The sequence below is a fragment of the Loxodonta africana genome, chromosome 1 (genome assembly GCF_030014295.1).
Source record: "Loxodonta africana isolate mLoxAfr1 chromosome 1, mLoxAfr1.hap2, whole genome shotgun sequence".
Lineage (NCBI taxonomy): Eukaryota > Metazoa > Chordata > Mammalia > Proboscidea > Elephantidae > Loxodonta > Loxodonta africana.
The window spans coordinates 149,327,039-149,346,903 of NC_087342.1; the positions used below are offsets into that span (position 1 = coordinate 149,327,039).

The 19,865-nt window shown below is 38.8% G+C and overlaps 1 protein-coding gene across 7 annotated transcripts in view; it reads left to right on the top strand.

Annotated features, from left to right (window-relative positions):
• The window catches only part of ORC3 (origin recognition complex subunit 3), a 93,699-nt gene that overhangs the window by 41,264 nt on the left and 32,570 nt on the right, over positions 1–19,865 (top strand). For all 7 annotated transcript variants that reach the window (XM_023543936.2, XM_023543945.2, XM_023543941.2 and 4 more), the window contains 2 exons: positions 4,376–4,492; positions 5,331–5,410. In XM_023543936.2, coding sequence (XP_023399704.1) covers positions 4,376–4,492; positions 5,331–5,410 — 197 coding nt within the window. The remainder of the gene's footprint in view (positions 1–4,375; positions 4,493–5,330; positions 5,411–19,865) is intronic.

The window sequence follows — 19,865 nt, forward strand, 5'->3', positions numbered from 1 at the left end:
GAAAGATGTGTGTCAATATGTATCCTTGCACCATTCTTATTCAGTCTGTATGCTGAGCAAATAATCTGAGAAGCTGGACTGTATGAAGAATAGGGCATCAGGATAGGAGGAAGACTCATTAACAACCTGTGATATGCAGATACCATAACTTTGCTGAAAGTGAAGAGGACTTGAAGCATTTACTGATGAAGATCAAAGACTACAGCCTACAGTATGGCTCACACCTCAAAACAAAACAAAAATTCTCACAACTGGACCGATAACCAACATAATGATAAATGAAGAAAAGATTGAAGTTGTCAGGGATTTGGTTTTACTTGGATACGCAATTGACACCCATGGAAGCAGCAGTGAAGAAATCAAATGACATATTGCATTGATCATATTTGCTGCAAAATTCTTCTTTTAACTGTTAAAAAGCAAAGATGTCGCTTTGAGGACTGAAGTGCCCCTGACCCAAGCCATGGTATTTTTATTTTGCATTGCCTTATATGCATGTCAAAGCTGGACCATGAATAAGAAAGACCGAAGAAGAATTGACGCCTTTGAATTGTGGTGTTGGTGGAGAATATTGAATATACCATGGACTGCCAGAAGAACGAACAAATATGTCTTGGAAGTATAGTACAGCCAGAATGCTTCTTAGAAGTGAGGGTGGCAAGACTTCATCATTAGGAGGAACCTATCCCTGGAGAAGGACATCATGCTTGGTAATGTAGAGGTTCAGGGAAAAAGAGCAAGACCCTTCATAAGATGGATTGACACAGTGGCTGCAACAATGTGCTGAAACATAGCAATTATTGTGAGGAAGGAGCAGGACAGGACAGTGTTTCTTTCTGTTGTACATAGGGTCGCTATGAGTCAGAACCGACTCAGCAGTACCTAGCAATAAAAACTATTACACATTGACAAACAACAATGTGGTTTTCAGGTTCATACTGTTTTTTAAAACTCTGAGCCAAAATTGGTGAATTAAGGAGCTTTGCATTACTAATTCAGACCTTTGGCATCTTTTGAAAAAGTAGGAAATGTATCCCATATCCAGCAAGACAACCAGTAGTTGCCCTTTTATTTAGAAAAGAGACTCTGAATGTCTAATATATGAATGTCAGCCTCTGTTTATTAATGTACATTTTCATTCAACAAATACTTTTTGAGTGTCTGTTGTGTGCTAGCTGTTGGTCCAAAACCAAACCAAACCAAACCCATTGCCATCAAGTCGATTCTGACTCATAGTGACCCTACAGGACAGGGTAGAACGTTTCCAAGCTTCCAAGAAGTAGCTGGTGGATTGGAACTGCCGACCTTTTTGGTTAGCAGCTGTAGCATTTAACCACTACACCACCAGGTATTGGTCTAGGCCCTGGGAATACAGGCGTGAGCAAAGAGGCAAAAAGACAAAACAAAACAAAAAACCCTGCTCTTGTAGAGCTTGCATTTCATTGGGGAAGAGAGACAATAAAACAAGATAAAAAAGTGAAGTGTTTACTGTGGTAGTTTTAAGTGCTAAGAAAACAAAGAAGCAGAAAAGGGGTTATGAAGTTTGGTGTGCATGGAGGGTAGTGCTGAAATTATAGATAAGGGCCCTACTGAGGAGGCGGATTTTGATCAAAGACCTGAAGGAAGTTATGGCGTTTGCCGGCAAGAATCTGCAGGAAGAGCAGAGGGACAGCAAGTGGAAAGAACTTGAAGTTGAAGCATGTCTGAGGAGGAACAAGGAGGTTGGTATGTATTTGCTCTGTTTTTCATACAACAGAGAAATATTTCTGTTGCCATATTTTTATCAAAAATCAATAAAAGAGCAAAAGTTGTCATGTTTCAAGAAGAACAGAAGAAAGCGTATCTTTTTGGGAAATAATGAATATTCCTAGGGAAAAAATCTCCCTTTGTTGAAAAGAATAAACACAGTTATGAAGTAAAACATATTGAGAACTATGACTGATGTATAGAAAAGATGCCTGAGGAAAAAAAAGGAGTACTGTATCAACAGGCTTTGCGTTTGCATGTGCATACTGGAAATGATGCCGTTTTATCTAAGTGGGAAGATTTTTCATACTTCAAAACCTTTTATAAGTTTGAGTTTTACTGTAAAACGGTATCTGCAAAGTATATCAGGAATTGTCATCCTGGATAGGTAAAGGCAGATGTATATCGGTAAGACAGTAAACTTAGAGGACAGGTTACATGAAAAAGTTAATCATTCATGATACTTTCTTTTGCAGCTGATAAGAACACAGATACAAGTAACAGCGGAATCTTTCTCAGGTGGAGATTAGGTTCTAAAGTCAGCACATAAGGCAAAGATCCGGGATAGTGAGAATTACTCTTGAAGATACCTTAAAAAGGTGTAATACAACAAACCTTCTCTCATTAAGTTTGACATAGCCAGCTTTAAAAAAAAAAAAAATTTTTTTTTTTTTGTAACTAGATGTCCATTTCCTCAATTGAGCATCTGATAAAATAGACTGCATGTTATATGAATTAAAAAAAAAAAAAAAACAGTTTTTAAACAACAGATTTCCACTCAGCGTGGGGACATAGTTATTACACAGTGAGAAATATGAAAGACTAAGACTACCTGGAAGGAAAACATGTTCATATCGCTCATCTCATACTTGCTCCAGGGCATGGTTAATTGAGTGGTACAGTGCAACATCTCCCATACTATGTGAAGTATTTCTTTTCCCTCCTTCTCCAAATAAATTCAGTAAGCATGTCACTCAGTTCTACTGCATTACCCACGTACTTGTACATACAAGTACTCCACAGAGCAAAAAGTAAATAGGCAGTGCAAGTAACATGAAGTAGCATGAAATATGATTACTATTCAGTAATGGATTCCTTTTCTTCCAGAATATTCCGGGTTTAAAAGCTGATTAAGCACACAGTAAAACAAATTATCAATTGATGGCTTTTCTGCAATCTCTCTGTTATAACTTACAGTAAAAGTAGAATAAAAGTATACTCTCTCAGTGGTGGCTAAAGTACCCTTTGATTATGGCTGCCTTTGTTATGATAAACCAAAAAACCCAAACCCACCGCCTTCGAGTTAATTCTGACTCATAGCAACCCTATAGGATAGAACTGTCCCATAGGGTTTCCAAGGAGCGCCTGGTGGATTTGAACCGCTGACCTTTTTGGTTAGCAGCCATAGCTCTTAACCACTGTGCCACCAGGGTTTCCTTTGTTATGATAGGAGAGTTGAAATAATGGGAGAAAAAAAAAAAACATTTTGATACTAAAAGTTTTTCTTTGCCATATGATTTGTGGTGATGACCCATAGATTGCTGACAAAGGAATTGCTTTCTAAGTGAGTTAGAGTTTAGGAAAATATATCAGATTTGTTGCTTTGTATAGGTTAGATTTGCTTGATTTATTGATATCTGATACATTATCTTCTGCATGGGTAAGTGCTAAAAACAATAGGTACCTGCAAGATATTACTGAAATTAAAAAAAAAAAAAAAGACACAGCCCAGTAGTTACAGTCCTTTATTTGACTTCTTAGAAGGAAAAGAAAAAAAAAAATGAATACCATGCCACAAGTCATAGCCCTGTTAAGGAAATGTTACAGAATAAGCAATTGTAAAAGGAATTGAAGCCTGAAAACTCTGATATGGTCTAACACTATTTGAGAAAGCTCTAGACAGCTTTTGAAAAACTTTCTAGTCATCCTATAGGTTTCTTAAGACACTATCCTCCATTATCATACTTGCTAGATTCTAAATTATAAACCTTTCTGGCTTCATATTTCTTTTTTTTTTACTTTTTTTCCCCCTTAATTGTTAAAGTGAATCAACCAGTAAAACGGATTCCCTACAAGAAGCAAATATTTTTTAGAATCACCTGTGGTGTTTCTTCCACAGTCCTCCCTTCTCCAAACACAACTCTAGCAGTACTTTAGGAAAAGGATATATCAGCAGCAGAACTTCAACAACTGTTAATTACATTGTACTGGGCTTCCAGGGGACCTCTACATCCTTCTGATGACAGTGAGGTAGAGGATAACAGACCTTCCCTCACTGTGATACTCACCAAGTGATTAGCACAGGACAGGTATTCAGTAAGTGCTTTTTTGTACTCTTGTATTATTTTTGGGCCAATATACTGTAGCATTGCTGGAGATGTGAGGAGATTGAATTGCAGTATTAATTCTGATGTGTGTATATGACCAGACTTAATACTAAATAGGAAATACCCAGTCTTTGTCCAGGATTTTATGTGTATTATAAATTTTCATGAATTAAGCAGGCTAATTTGTAATTCTGATCTTCTCTTGTCAGTTTTCCAGAAACTATTATAACCATGAATTAGATTTTATTATTATAGCCTTTTAATTACTGACATATATTAATAATATATTCTGTGATCTTTAGGAGGAAACACAATCACTACTAGAAAACCTGCATGTTTACCACACAAATTACTTCCTGGTTTTGAGATGTCTTCATAAGTTCACCTCTTCTCTTCCCAAGTACCCATTGGGTCGACAGGTACCAAAGCTCCCTCATTTGGAATCTATGAGTAGGAATATGAGTAGCTTCTTGCTTTGATTTTTGTAGCATTGCAGGCATAAGAATTTGAAGTAGATCTAAATCTTGCAGTGAGAGCACAGTCTGAATCCTTTCTAGCTGTACACATAACTGGTAATTGAAGCAGTGTTTTTTGTTCTGAATGCCACAGCTAGAAAGAGCCACATGAATCCCAGTGGTGTTGCCTCCCTTCCAGTATATTTGTGGAAGGAATTTAACTTTCCTTCTTTAGTACTTCTTTGTCACCTATACAGAGTGATGGCCTTCCACCCTTAGTGAGCTGAAAAAAGCAAAGCTGTTTGAGAATGTTTCATGGTTAGCCTTGTATTATACCAAGAACTAAACTAGAAGCAGTACTTCTGCTCCTTGCAAAATTATGCTCAACTGGCCTTTGTGCCATAGCATAAACCTCATGAACCATCTATAGGATAGATGTTAATGAAAGAATTTTGTGATCCTAACTCTTTGCATCCTTAATCAAAGTTTTGGAGAACCGATATAAATATATAAGAGTGACTTGTTTTTGAGATGATTTCTGCCATTGAGTGTTCCTTTTTATAATTGTATTATCACTTTTAATTCATCATTTTTTTACTACAAAGTGACCAGTGATATCAGCCATAATTTTCAATATTATGTAAATAAGAATATAAAGCCTAATTCATGTGATAATGCCAAGTCTAAAGAAAGTGATTGTTTTTAATAACATTATTTTTTTTTTTTCTTGTTTTACCAAGCTAGTAGCGTGTAAACATAGTGCATTACTTTTGGTTCTTCACTATGTGCTGTTCATTTACAGATCAGAGAGCTATACTGCACATGTTTAGAAAAGAACATATGGGACTCAGAAGAGTATACATCGGCCTTACAGCTGCTGAGGTAGTTTTTCTTTCCTTTTTGTGTGTTCTAAGTGTGGCAGTAAGTAACACCTTCCTCCAGAACTCCATCTGCCAAGAAGTTTCATAAGTAGCTTTGTTGTGTCTAAGAATATTTGTATATATCTAGACTATATATTGGTAATTTTATGGTGTTTTTAATGTAGCAACTATGCATTACATTGCTTGCTTTAATGTTTTTTTTTAACTTATGGTTTTTAAAGTAAAGCTAGTGATTGTTCAGTCAGTTATCAATAGTACATGAGGAGAACTTAGTTTATGGATCATTAGAAGCCAGCAATATTGACATCATGGGAGGAAAGTAGTCGTGGGAAGCAAGCTTACCATTCCCCTGATGTGGTTGGGTGGAGGAGTAGCTCATTTGGTGAAATACACGTTGTAAAGGAGGTCACTGCTGACCTTGATTAGGAGCAACAAGGAGCAACTGCCTAGTGGTCTTCATGCCTTCCCCTACTCAAGTTGACATAACACATTAACAATAACTCATTCATAAATTATTTATTTAATAGGGAAAACATTAGGGGCCCTAATATAGGGCACTAATAGGACACCAAGCATAACTAAAAAAATACACAGACAGCATGTTAGGGATTGAATTGTGTCCTCCCACAATATGTGTCAATTTGGCTAGGCCATGATTCCCAGTATTGTGTGGTTGTCCACCATTTTGTGATCTTATCTGCTGTAAATCCTAACATCTATGATGTTAATGACACAGGATTAGAGGCCGTTAATGAGGTAGGACTCAATCTACAGGACTAGGTTGTATCTTGAGTCAGTCTCTTTTGAGACATAAAAGAGAGAATTGAGCAGAGAGGGACCTCATACCACCAAGAAAGAAGAGCCAGGAGCAGAGTATGTCCTTTGGACCTGACTAGAGGCTCCTAGACCGGGGGAAGATGGGTGACAATCACTTTCCCCCAGAGGTGACAGAGAAAGCCTTTTGCTGGAGCTTGTACCCTGAATTTGGACTTCTAGCCTCCTAAACTGTGAGAAAATTAATTTCTGTTTTTTAAAGCCATCCAGTTGTGGTATTTCTGTTACAGCAGCACTAGATAACACAGCAGAAGATGAACTAGGTAAATGGGACCACCTAAAAATTAGCCACTGTGCTCATCAAAAGACGTATCCAAAAGAGTAAATAGAGAACCTATAGACTGGGAAAAATTTTTGGCTACGACATACCCGAAAAGGGTCTAATCTCTAAAATTCATGGAAAACTTCAACACCTCAACAATAAAAAGACAAACAATCCTGTTAAAATGTGGGTAAAGGATATGTAGAGAAAATTCACCAAAGAAGACATTCAGGCAGCTAACAAACACATGAAGAAACGCTTGCGTCAGTCACAAAGGGACAAATATTGTATGAGACCACTATTACAAAAACTCAAGAAAAGATTTACATCCAGAAAAAAAAAATTTTTTTTGATGGATATGAGGGAGAGAAAGGGTGGAGACGGGAAACCACTAAATAGATAGTAGACAAGTATTAACTTTGGTGAAGGGAAAGACAATACACAACATAGGGAAGTCAGCAAAACTTGACCAAGGCAAAGTCATAGAAGCTTTGTAGACACATTGAAACACCTTGAGGGACCAAGTTACTGGGGCTGAGGCCATGGGCCATGTTCTCGGGGGACGTTTGGTCAGTTGGCCTAATAGTTTATAAAGAAAATATTCTACAAACTACTTTGGTGAGTAGCGTCTGAGATCTTAAAAGCTTGAGAATAGCCATCTAAGATACATCTATTGGTTCCATCACATTCAGAGCAAAGGAGAATGAAGAAAACAAAGGACACAAGGAAAATACTAGTCCAAAGGACTAATGGACCACATGAACCACAGCCCCCACTAGCCTCAACTCAGAAGAACTAGATGGTGCCTGGCTACCACCACTAGCTGCTATGACAGGGATCATAATAGAGGGTCCTGGACAGCGCAGGAGAAAAATGTAATACAAAATTCACATTCACAAAAAAAGACCAGACTTACTGATCTGGCACAGAATGGAGGAGCTCCGGAGACTGTGGCCCCCGATCACCCTGCTAATTCAGACCTGAGGCCGCCCCTGAAGTCCACCTTTCATCTAAAGAATAGACAGGCCTATAAAACAAATAACATATGTGAGGAATGTGCTTCATTGTTCAATCAAGCATGCAAGACCAAATGGGCAACACCTGCCCAAAACCAAAGATGAGAAGGTAGGAAGGAATGGGAAAACTGGACAAATGGACACAAAGAACCGAGGACGGAAAGGAAAAGGGGCAGATTGCTGAAACATTGCGGAATTGCAACCAATATCACAAAACGATTTATGTATAAATTTTTGAATGAGAAATGAATCTGCACTGTAAACTTTCACCTAAAACACAAAATAAAAAACAGAAAAAATGTTCTTGATCATTAGGCGTTGTTATTAGGTACTCTCGAATCAGTTCTGAGTCATAGACCACATTGTACTTCAGGATAGATCTTGAAATGTTCTTTTTGATGATAAATGCAACATCATTCCTGGCATAGTAGATCATATGACTGTCCAATTCACAATGGCCAGTACCAGTCCATTTCAGCTCACTAATGCCTAGGATATTGATGTTTATGCATTCCCTTTCATTTTATTGATTTCCAATTTTCCTAGATTCACACTTCATACATTCCAAATTCCAATTTTTAATGGATGTTTGCAGCTGTTCCTTCTCATTTTGAGTCATGCCACTTCAGCAAATGAAGGTCCTGAAAGCTTGTCTCTACTGCATCATTATGGTTGACTCTAATTTGAGGAGGCAGCTCTTTGCCAGTCTTATTTTGAGTGCCTTCCAACCTGAGGGGCTTATCTTTTGGCATTATATCAGACAATGTTCCGCTGCTATTCATAAGGTTTTCACTAGTAATTCTCTTCAGAAGTAGACCAGGTACTTCCTTCTAGTCTGTCTTAGTCTGGAAGTTCTGCTGAAACCTGTCTGCTGTAGGTGGCCCTGTTTGTATTTGAATACCAGTGGCATAGCTTCCAGTATCACAGCAACACGCAGGCCCCCACAGTATGACAAGCTGACAGACATGTGGGGGTATGAGGCATTAGAGAGGTGAAAATCAACACTATAATGAGATATTTCACCCCAACAATAATGGCACTAATCAAAAAACCAGAAGATAACAAATGTTTGTGAGGTTGTGGGAAGATTGGAACTCTTACACAGTGCTGGTGGGAATGTAAAATGGTACAACCACTATGAAAAATGGTATGGCACGTCCTTAAAAAGCTAGAAATAGAAATACCATATTATTTAGCAATCCCACTCCTTGGTATATACCCTGAAGAAATAAGAGCTATCACACAGATAGACATATGTACACCCTTGTTCATTGCAGCATTATTCACAATAGCAAAAGGATGGAAACAACCTAAGTGCCCATTAAGGGATGAATGGATAAACAAGCTGTGGTACATACACACAATGGAATACTACGCACCAGTAAAGAATAATGACGAATCCACAGAACATTTCACAACATGGATCAACTTGGAGGACATTGTGCTGTGTGGAATAAGTCAGTCGCAAAAGAACAAATATTGTATGAGACCACGTTCATAGAAAAAAAAAAGAAGAAAACCTTTACACACTGGAAAAAAAAATTCTTTGATAGTTACCAGCGATGGGAAGGGCAGGGAAGGAAAATTACTAGATAGAAGACATGTGTTAATATTGGTGAAGGGAAAGGCAATACACACACAATAGGGGAAGTCAGTACAGTATGACCAAGGCAAAGGAAGATACTGAGAAGAACACAAGAATAAAGCACAGCTGTGGTAATTACTATAACATAGACAATACTGCAACAATGGTGTTAATAAACAGTGATCTACAAATGGATACATAGGTAGATAGGTAAGCTAAAGAGCTGTGGGAGAGTATAAGGGAGCACATTCAACTACAGATATAGGTCTGGTTGTTGGTATTTCTATGTAATTGTAGGTGCTGCATTATATTAATATAGAGTACACAAGGGGCACAGTAGTCATGGAAACACCTCGCAGGATGAAGTTCGTAGGCTTGAAGGCAAAGGACCATAGATTCAGAGGACAGCTAGGTCAGTTGGCACAACATAGTTCATAAAGACAGTGTTCTGCATCCCACTTTGGTGAGTAGCATCTGGGGCCTTAAAAGCTTGTGAGCAGTCATTTAAGGTACAAGTATTGGCCTCTTCCCATCCAGAGCAAAGGAGAGTGAAGAAAATCAAAGTCTCAAGGGAGCAGTTAGTCCAAAGGACTAACAGACCACATGAACCACAGCCTACATGACCCGGAGACCAGAAGAACTAGATGGTGCCCTACTACCACTGCCGACCGCTCTGACTGGGATCACAACAGAGGGTCCCACACAGAGTGGGAGAAAAATGTAGAACAAAAAATCAGGTTCACAAAAAAGACCAGACTTACTGGTCTGACAGAGACAAGAGGAACCCCCAAGACTGGCCCTAAGACACCCTTCTGACTGGAACTGAAGCCATTCCTGGAGATCACCTTTCACCCAAACAATAGAAAAAAAAAAATTTTTTTTTTTTTTTAAACGTGTTCCTTAGAACAAGCGATTGTACAAGATCAAAAGGACAATATTTGCTAAAAAGCAAAGATGAGAACACAGGGAGGGGTAGAAAATCTGGATGAAAGGAAATGGGGAACCCAGGGCGGAAATGGAGAGAGTACTGACACATTGCATGAAATGCAACCAAACTATTGAATGGAAAACTAATTTGCTCTGTAAACTTTCACCTAAAGCACAATTAAAAAAAAAATTTTTATTAAAAACCAAAACCAGACCCACTGCTGTTGAGTTGATTCCAACTCATAGCAACTCAATAGGGCAGAGTAGAACTGCCCCATAGGGATCCCAAGGCTGTAATCTTTATGGAAGCAGGCTACCACATCTCTATCCTGCAGAGCAGCTGGTGGGTTCCAACTGCCAACTTTTGTTGGCAGCTAAGTGCTTAACCACTGTGCCACCAGTGCTTCCTTTAAATTATTTACCTACTATTATATAATTATGAGGTATCGAAGATCACTAAGCATCCCTGACACACAGGCCTTTCAAATTTAAAGTCATTTGTATTTATTTCTTCTTATGTTTGGTGAATTTTTAGTCTTCCATAAAAATGATAATCACTTAGATAGTGTGAAAGAGAAATTCAGTGTGAGCCAAGTTTCTGAATACAGTTACATAATTTTCCCCAGTAAATATAAATGCTTATATGAAACAATCATAAAACAGTCTGAGAACCGAATGTTTACTAAGTATTGGTTTCCTCTGGGCCCACAAGAAAAGAACAGATGGGCACAGTAGGAGGAAAATTGACACAGAAAGCACTTTAAGTCCAGATACTTAATAATACAAATGTTAGTGATCTTGCAGGTGCAGCTTAAGATAGGGAATTAATTTCATGCTATCTGGAAAAATAACTCCCCATGGAAACTAGATTGCCACTGAAAAGTTATGTTTTATTTCATCCTTCAGAATCCCAATAAGAGATTTTAATGGTGCAAATGATTAGCATGCTGGCTGCTAACTGCAAAGTTGGAGGTTCCAGTCTACCCAGAGGCGCCTTGAAAAGAACAGTTATGATCTAATGGAAAATCAGCTGTTGAAAACCCTATGGAATATGAAAACTAAAACCATAAAACTCTTAGAAGAAAATTCAAGGGCAAGGCTGTTGGGCCTAGCTTTTAACAATGGATTATCTAACATAACAGAAACACAGATGGCAAAAGATAAAATCAATAGTTGGGATCTCATAAAAACTAAAAATTTTTGTTCATCAGAAGACTTTCCCTAAAAAGTGAAAAGGCAAGCTACCGGCTCTGAGAATATGTTTGGAAACCATACGTATAAGAATCTAATAACCAAAATATATAAAACTTTGACAACTTTACAGAAAGACAGATAACTCAATCAAAATGAGCAAAGGACTTGAATAGACATTCACCAAAGAGGACATGCAGATGGCCACCAAACACATGAAAAGATGCTCAACATCATTAGCCATTAGAGATGCAAATCAAAACCACAGTGAGATACCATTTCACCTCCAGTAGGGTGACTAAGATAAGAACAAACAAAATAACAGTGCTGGCAAGGATGTGGGAAATGGGAAACCTTATCCGTTGCTGCTGGAAATGCAAAATGGTACAGCCATTGTGGAAAACTGTGGACATTTCTCAGAAAACTAAAAATAGAACTGGCATATGACCCAGCAATTCCGCTCGTAGGTATATACCCAAAAGTCTTGACAACAGAGACTCAAACAGATACTTGTACACCAGTGTTCATTGCAGCACTATTCACAGTAGCCAAAAGGTGGAAACAGCCTAAATACCTGTCAGATGATAAGTGGATAAACAAAATGTGGTAAATACATACAATGGAATACTAAGCCAATAAGAGAAATGAGATCTTGATTCATGCTACAATATGGATGGAGCTTGAAGACATTATGGTGAGTGAAATGAGTCAACCGCAAAAGGACAAATATCGTATGACCTCACTTATATGAAAAGACAAGAAAAGGCAAATGTATGGAGGCCAAAGTTTATTAGTGGTTACCAGGGGTGGGAAGGAGGAGGAAAGGGGGGGATTATTGCTTATGGAGCACTATGTTACAGTTTACAGTGATGGAAAAATTGCATTGATTAAGGGTACGGTTGCATAGCTGATTAATTGCCGTAAAAAAGTTGAATTGGCAAAAGTTGCATGATAGATACATTTATAACAACAGAAAAGAGTAGCTGCTGAGGCTGCTTACGTACAACTGAACATCTCATGAGATTTGGTTCCTTGGTTTGGTGGTTTAGGTCCTGGTTTTATGGGACATCTCAGTTAAATGGACTAAATGGACCTCAAGTACCATAGGCTCCACCAGACTGAGTCCACCATAACTAGATGGTGCCTGGCTGCCACCACCAACTGTTCTGACGGGGATCACAATACAGGGTCCTGGACAGAGCTGGAGAAGAATGTAAAACAAAATTCTTATTCACAAAGACCGACCAGAACTGGTCTGACGGAGACTGGAGAGACCCTGAGAGTCATGTTTAGTGCTTCTGTTCTACCTCCTAGTTTGTTGCTTAATGCCTAGGGTTTTATAAGCTTGCAAGCAGCCATTTAAGACACAACAATTGATCTCTGTTCTCCTGGAGTATCATGAATAGTAGGAGGAAATGGAATGTGTGGCTAATTGTTTCCATGAACAAGTGCCCGCTTTGCCCATGAAACCAGAACTGGATGGTGCCCAGCTACCATTGTTATGGTCATCGTTGAGTGTTGTCACTTAGATTCTAACTCATAGTGACTCTACTTCTATAAAAATTCCCAAAGATTACAGCCTAGGAAACCCTATGGGGCAGTTCTATTGTGTCCTATAGAGTTGCTATGCGTCTGGCTTCAAAATTGAATCAAAGATTCTGCAGAGGAATCCTGATCAAATGGGGGAAAATGTAGGACAGAACGTGCAAGTTTTCATGGACTCTAGACTTCATGTAGCCATGAAGCCTGGACGAATCCCTGAAAGTATTGTCCTGAGGTATGTTTGTTTTTTTTCTTTGTATTTTAGATGAAGGTGTACAGAGCAAATTACTTTCTCATTAATAATTAATACAAATAATTATTTTGGGACATTGGTTGCCAACCCCCTGACATATCAACACTCTCCCCTTGTGGACTTCGGGTCCTCCAGTATCAGCTTTCCTGTCCGCTTCTGCCTTTTCGTCCTTGCCCCTGGGCTGGTGTGCCCATTTAGTCTCATTCTGTTTTTTTGGCCCCTTCTAATCTTTGGCTGAAGGGTGAACCTCAGGAGTGATTTCAGTACTGAGTTTAAAGAGTGTCCAGGGGCCATACATGGGGTTTCTCCAGTCTCTTTCAGACCATAAGTCTGGTCTTTTTTGTGTGAGTTAGAATTTTGGTTTATATTTTTCTCCAGCTCTGTCCAGGACCCTCTATTGTGATCCGTATCAGAGCAGTTGGTGGTGGAAGCCTGGCATCATGTAGTTTTGGTGGACTCAGTCTGGTGGAGGGTGTGGTAGTTGTGGTCCATTACTCCTTTGGATTAATGTTTTCCTTGTGTCTTTGGTTTTCTTCATTCTCCCCTACTCCAGAGGGGGTGGGACCAGTGAAGTATATTAGATAATCGCTCACATGGTTTTAAGACCTCAGATGCTACTTAACCAAAGTAGGATGTGGAACATTTTCTTTTATAAACTATGTTGTCCCAATTGAGCTAGATGTTCCCCAAGACCATGGTCCCTAGCCCTCAGTCCAGTAATTTGGTCCCTCAGGGTATACTGAGATAATCTTTATCCTTAAACTTTAAACCAGAAATAACCCTTGAAGTCGTCTTAAAAACAAAAAATAGTTCAGCTTAACTAGTAAAAATGCCTGCCTTGAGCATTGTGCTTTTTTAACATCTATCTGTATGGGTAACAACGATTATAAGGATGGCTCAGGACCGGGCAGTGTTTCGTTCTGTTGTGCATAGGGTCACTATGAGTCGGAACTGACTCGACGGCACCTAACAACAACAACAACATCTATATGGGAACAAATCAACAACAGCAACTTGAAAGGTTAGGTAGGAAATTTAGGAGGCAGTGACATTCTGGTAATGGGCAAGGAACAACTTGGAAAAAAAAAGGTAAGAATGTTTAGACAACTTAAAGAATATAATAATCAGTGTCACTGAATTGTACATGTAGAACTGTTGAATTGGTGTTATGTTCTGCTGTGTACATTCTCAACAACAAAAATAAACTATTTAAAAAAAACGCTGTGGAGCTGATAACACATGTAGTTGCCATGATTTGGGGTTGAACCTGGTTTTGGTTTCATGTGTTCATATATTTACCTGAACTAGAATATTTCTGAGACTTCCTTTTGTTTTCTATTCAAGTGAACATACCTATTCCAAACACCCAGTGGGTTCTTGTTGGGTTTTGTGTTTTAATCTTCATGATTAGTGTTTTCTTCCTTCTCCAGCTGGGTATTCATAGGTTACTTCATAAGGAAGGGACTTGCTCTGTTCTTTGTGAGTCTCCCTGGCACTGCTAAACTTGTAATACACTCAAGAATCAGGAATACCAATTCCAAACTAGATTAAAGAAACGTGAACGATAATAGTAATGGGGCAATAACCCATAACTATAGCCTGTTGCAGTTGGGTCGATTCTGACTCATAGCGACCCTGTAGGACAGAGTAGAACTGCCCCATAGTATTTTCGAGGCTGTAAATCATTACAGAAGCAAACTGCCACATCTTTCTCCAACGGAGCAGCTGGTGGTTTCAAACCACTGACCTTTCAGTTATCAGCTGAGCGCCTTAACCACTGTGCCAACAGGGCTCCATATAAAGACCTGAAAGCCCAAAAACACCACTGCCGTCGAGTCGATTCCAACTCATAGTGACCCTATAGGACAGAGTAGAACTGCCCCATGGAGTTTCCAAGGAGCACCTGGTGGATTTGAACTGCCGACTTTTAGTTAGCAGCCATAGCTCATAACGACTATGCCACCAGGGTTTCTGTGTGAAGATACAGTTAAGTGAAAAAGTCATTTGGGAAGAGGAAGTGGTAAAAAACGCTAGCCCAGCAGTGAGCTAGGGTGAGTACATCTGCTTTTCCTGGTCAGCTGTGAAAGACCTTAAGAGGAAAATTTTACCTTTCTGTTGGAGAAAACTTCCAAACAATCATGTAGAAATAAAAAAGTAAACCAAAATATCAAGCTTTTGAAATTTATAGAACCTTGCTTTTGAACATCCCTATGGAGTGCTGTTCTACTCTGATCTACTCTGATACACATGGAGTCTCTACGAGTCAAAATCGGCTCCACAACAACTGGTTGCATGTTGGAAATAACCAAAAGTATTTAAAATGTCTTATACCTGCCATTCCGTCCCCAAAATTTCAGTCTACAAAGGACACATTTGTAATTTGAATTTGGTAACTAGATTAACAAGTTTTTTTTAATATTAGAGTAGGGGAACTATCAGTAATAATTTAGTAGTAGGGTGGTACAAGTGGTTAACACGCTCAGTTGCTAATCAAAAGGTTAGAGGTTCAAGTCCACCCAGAGGTGCCTTGGAAAAAAGACCTGGCCATCTATATCTAAAAAATCAGCCACCGAAAACCCTAGGGAGCACAGTTCTACTCTGATACACGTGAGGTCACTATGAGTCACAGTCAGCTCAACAACAACTGGTTGGTGTTTGAGCAACATTTTAAGGGTTGCTGTAAGCCATAAGTCGTCAACTTATAGAAACACTGTGAATCAGTTGGACTTGAAGAATATTTCATTCTCATTGGTAGCAGTGGATCAAAATGGCAATGATTCTTTGTACTGATGGATATGGAAAAGTGGGCCCCCCTTCTTAGGGGAATTAATCAGCCCTCCACCCTCATCATATCAGAATTTGTCATCTAGAGTTACCCAGTTTTCTTCCAAACAAGGAAACCAAGGCCAGAACACTGAGTTGACTTTTCTGCAATTAGAAGAGCTGGAATTTAAAATGGTATCTTTAAAGTCCAGTTCTTTTTTCAGTCGTACTCTAATTATTTGAGGGATGATAATTAAAAAAAAATTATTTGGGTTTGTGGCCATTAACCCATGTTTTAAATATCCAAAATTTTAAGATGAACCAGCATAGTCAGCTTCTGTGGAATCAACTCCCCATCCAGACTTGTCATTTCAGCACAGAGTGCAGATATATAAGTGAAAGACATCAGTATCTAGCCTGCTTATCCAAGTGTAACCTTATGAGCTTGCTACAGAAACAGACTTATAACTTGAAGTTGGTTGATAACTGAAGGAATTTAATTGAGGCTGAAAGAAATTCTAATTTCTGAGTAGGGCTTTTGACTTAAACAGTAATATATTAGGTTAGCTCAGCTTTTATTGAGTTAAAAAGAAAAAAAAGTGACCCAAGTAATAATAGCAACATTTGATTACTTCTGCTTAGTTCAAAGAGACCAGAGATTTAGAAACTAAATAATGCATTGTTTCCTGATTTTGCAGATAAACTTTAGATCATATTTAAAGATCTTGTTATGAAAAATTACCTAACACTTCAGTCTGTGAGGAAACCCTGGTGGCATAGTGGTTAAGTGCTATGGCTGCTAACCAAATGGTCGGTATTTCGAATCTGCCAGGCACCCCTTGGAAACTCTATGGGGCAGTTCTGCTCTGTCCTATAGGATTGCTATGAGTTGGAATCGACTCGATGGCACAGGGTTTGGTTTGGCAGTCTCTGAGATGCCTCACAAATATTAACAATCTAACATTTTATGATACAGATTTATTCATGCAAAAGATATATGAAATTACACCATTAAAATATCATTTCTTTTAGGACAGGGATTGTCCATCCTGAATTTGCATTATATCAAGTTCTCCACAATTATCTGTAGGTTTGTGGTGAAATCAGACAAACTGCTGTAATTGTTGAAGCCTCATTTAAATAAAAACTATTGAGAATCACCGTTTTTAGAGTAGTGAGTTTCAGACTTCAGTGTGCGTAAGAATTGTTGTGTTGTTGTTAGGTGCCATTGAGTCGGTTCCAACTCATCGCAACCCTTTTTATAACAGAGTGAAACACTGCCCAGTCCTGCTCCATCCTCACGATGGTTGCTATGTTTGAGCCCATTGTTGCAGCCACTGTGTCAGCCTGTCTTGTTGAAGATCTTCCTCGTTTTGGCTGAACCTCTGCCTCACCAAGCATGATGTCCTTCTTCAGGGACTGGTTCCTCCTGATAACATGTCCAAAGTACCTTAGTTGAAGTCTCACCATCCTCACATCCAAGAAGCACTCTGGCTGTACTTCTTCCAAAACAGACTTGTTCATTCTTTTGGCAGCCCATGATGTATTCAGTATTCATGACCAACACCGTAACTCAAAGGCATCAGTTCTTTGGTCTTCCTTATTGTTTGTCCAGCACTGGCGAGCATATAGTGATTTAAACTATCATGGCTTGGGTCAGGCACACCTCAGTCCTCAAGGTGACATATTTGCTTTTCAGTACTTTAAAGAAGTCTTTTGCAGCAGATTTACCCAGTGCAAAACGTTGTTTGATTTTTTGATTGCTGCTTCCATGGGTATTGATTGTGAATCCAAGTAAAATGAAATCCTTGACACCTTCAACCTTTTCTCCATTTATCATAATGTTGCTTATTGGTCCCGTTGTGAGAATTTTTGTTTTCTTTATGTTGAGGTGTGATCCATATTGAAGGCTGTGGTCTTTAATCATTATCAGTAAGTGCTTCAGGTCCTCTTCCCTTACAGCAAAGTTATGGCATCTGCATATTGCAGGTTGTTAATGAGTCTTCCTCCAATCCTGATGGTGCATTCTTCATATAGTCCAGCTTTTCAGATTATTTGCTCAGCAGGCAGATTGAATAAGTATGATGAAAGGATACAACCATGACACACACCTTTCCTGATTTTAAACCATGCAGTATCCCCTTGTTCTGTTCAAACAACTGTTTCTTAGTCTATGTATAGGTTCTGCACGAGCAAAATTAAGTGTTCTGGAATTCCCAGTCTTCGAAATGTTATCCGTAATTTGTTATGATTCACACAGTCACATGCCTTTGCATAGTCAATAAAACACAGGTAAACATCTTGCTGGTATTCTGTCCTTTCAGCCAGGATCCATCTGACATCAGCAATGATATCCCTGGTTCCACGTCCTCTTCTGAATCCGGCTTGAATTTGTGGCAGTTTCCTGTTGATGTACTGCTGCACCCGTTGTTTGAATTATCTTCAGTTAAATTTTACTTGAGTGTGATATTAATGATATTGTTCAATACATTCCATATTCTCTTGGATTGCCTTTCTTTGGAATGGGCACAAATATGGATCTCTTCCAGGTGATTGGCCAGGTAGGTGTCTTCCAAATTTCTTGGCATAGATGAGTGAGAACCTCCAGTGGTGCATCTGTTTGTTGAAACATCTCAACTGATATTCCATCAATTCCTGGGGCCTTGTTTTTTGCCAGTGCCTTCAGTGGAGCTTGGATTTCTTTCTTCGGTACCACCAGTTCTTGATCATATGCTGCCTCCTGAAATGATTGAACGTCGACCAGTTCTTTTGGCACAGGGTCTAGGTGTATTCCTTCCATCTTCTTTTTTGCTTCCTGCATTGTTCAGTATTTTGCCCATAGAATCCTTCAAAATTGCAACTTGAGACATGCATTTTTTCTTCAGTTCTCTTAGCTTGAGAAATACCAAACATGTCCTTTCCTTTTGGTTTTCTAGCTCCAGCTCTTTGCACATTTCATTGTCATACTCTACTTTGTCTCCTTGAGTAGCTGTTTGAAATCTTCTGTTCATCTCTTTTACTTCATCACTTCTTCCATTCACTTTAGATGCTCTGCATTTAAGAGCAAGTTAGAATCTCTTCTGACAACCATTTTGGTCTTTTCTTTTTTTTTTTTCATCTTTTTAATGACCTTTTTGCTTTCTTTATATATGGTGTCCTTGATGTCTTCCCACAACTTGTCTGGTGTTTGGTTATTAGTATTCAGTGCATCAAATCTGTTCTTGAGATGGTCTCTAAATTCAGATAGGATGTACTCAAGGTCATACTTTGGCTCTCGTGGACTTGTTTTAATTTTCTTCAGCTTCAACTTGAACTTGGATATGAGCAATTGATGGTGTGTTCTGCAGTTGGCCCTGGCCTTGTTCTGAAATGGAATACATGAAGATCAATATCCTAGGCATTAGCGAGGTGAAGTGGACTGGTATTAGCCATTCTGAGTTAGACAATCATATGTTCTACTATGCCAGGAATGAGAAATTATGTTCCATTTATTGTCAAAAAGAACATTCCAAAATCTATCCTGAAGTACAACACTGTCAATCATAGGATAATATCCATATGTCCACAAGGAATACGACTCTTATTCAAATTTATACATTAACCACTAATGCCAAAGAAGAGGAGATTGAAGATTTTTACCAGCCTCTGGAGTCTGAAATTGATCAGCCAAAATCAAGATGCACTGATAATCACTGGTCATTGGAATGCAAAAGTTGGAAACAAAAAGGATCTGTAGTTGGAAGACACGGTCTTTGTAATAGAAACGGTGTTGGAGATCGCATGATAGAATTTTGCCAGACCAATGACTTCTTCATGACAAATAACCTTTTTTTCAACAACATAAATGGTGACTGTAAACGTGGCTTTTACCAGATGGAAAACACAGAAATTAAATTGACTACATCTGTGGAAAGAGACTGGACTAGCTCAGTATCATCAGTCAGAATAAGGCCAGGGGCCGACTGCAGAACAAACCATCAATTGCATAAGAATTAGCTGAGTTTTATTAAACATAAGGATTTCTGTCCTCTCGTCCCCCAAAGATTCTGAAGCAGTCAGTTAGAGCCCCAGGTGGGGTAGTCA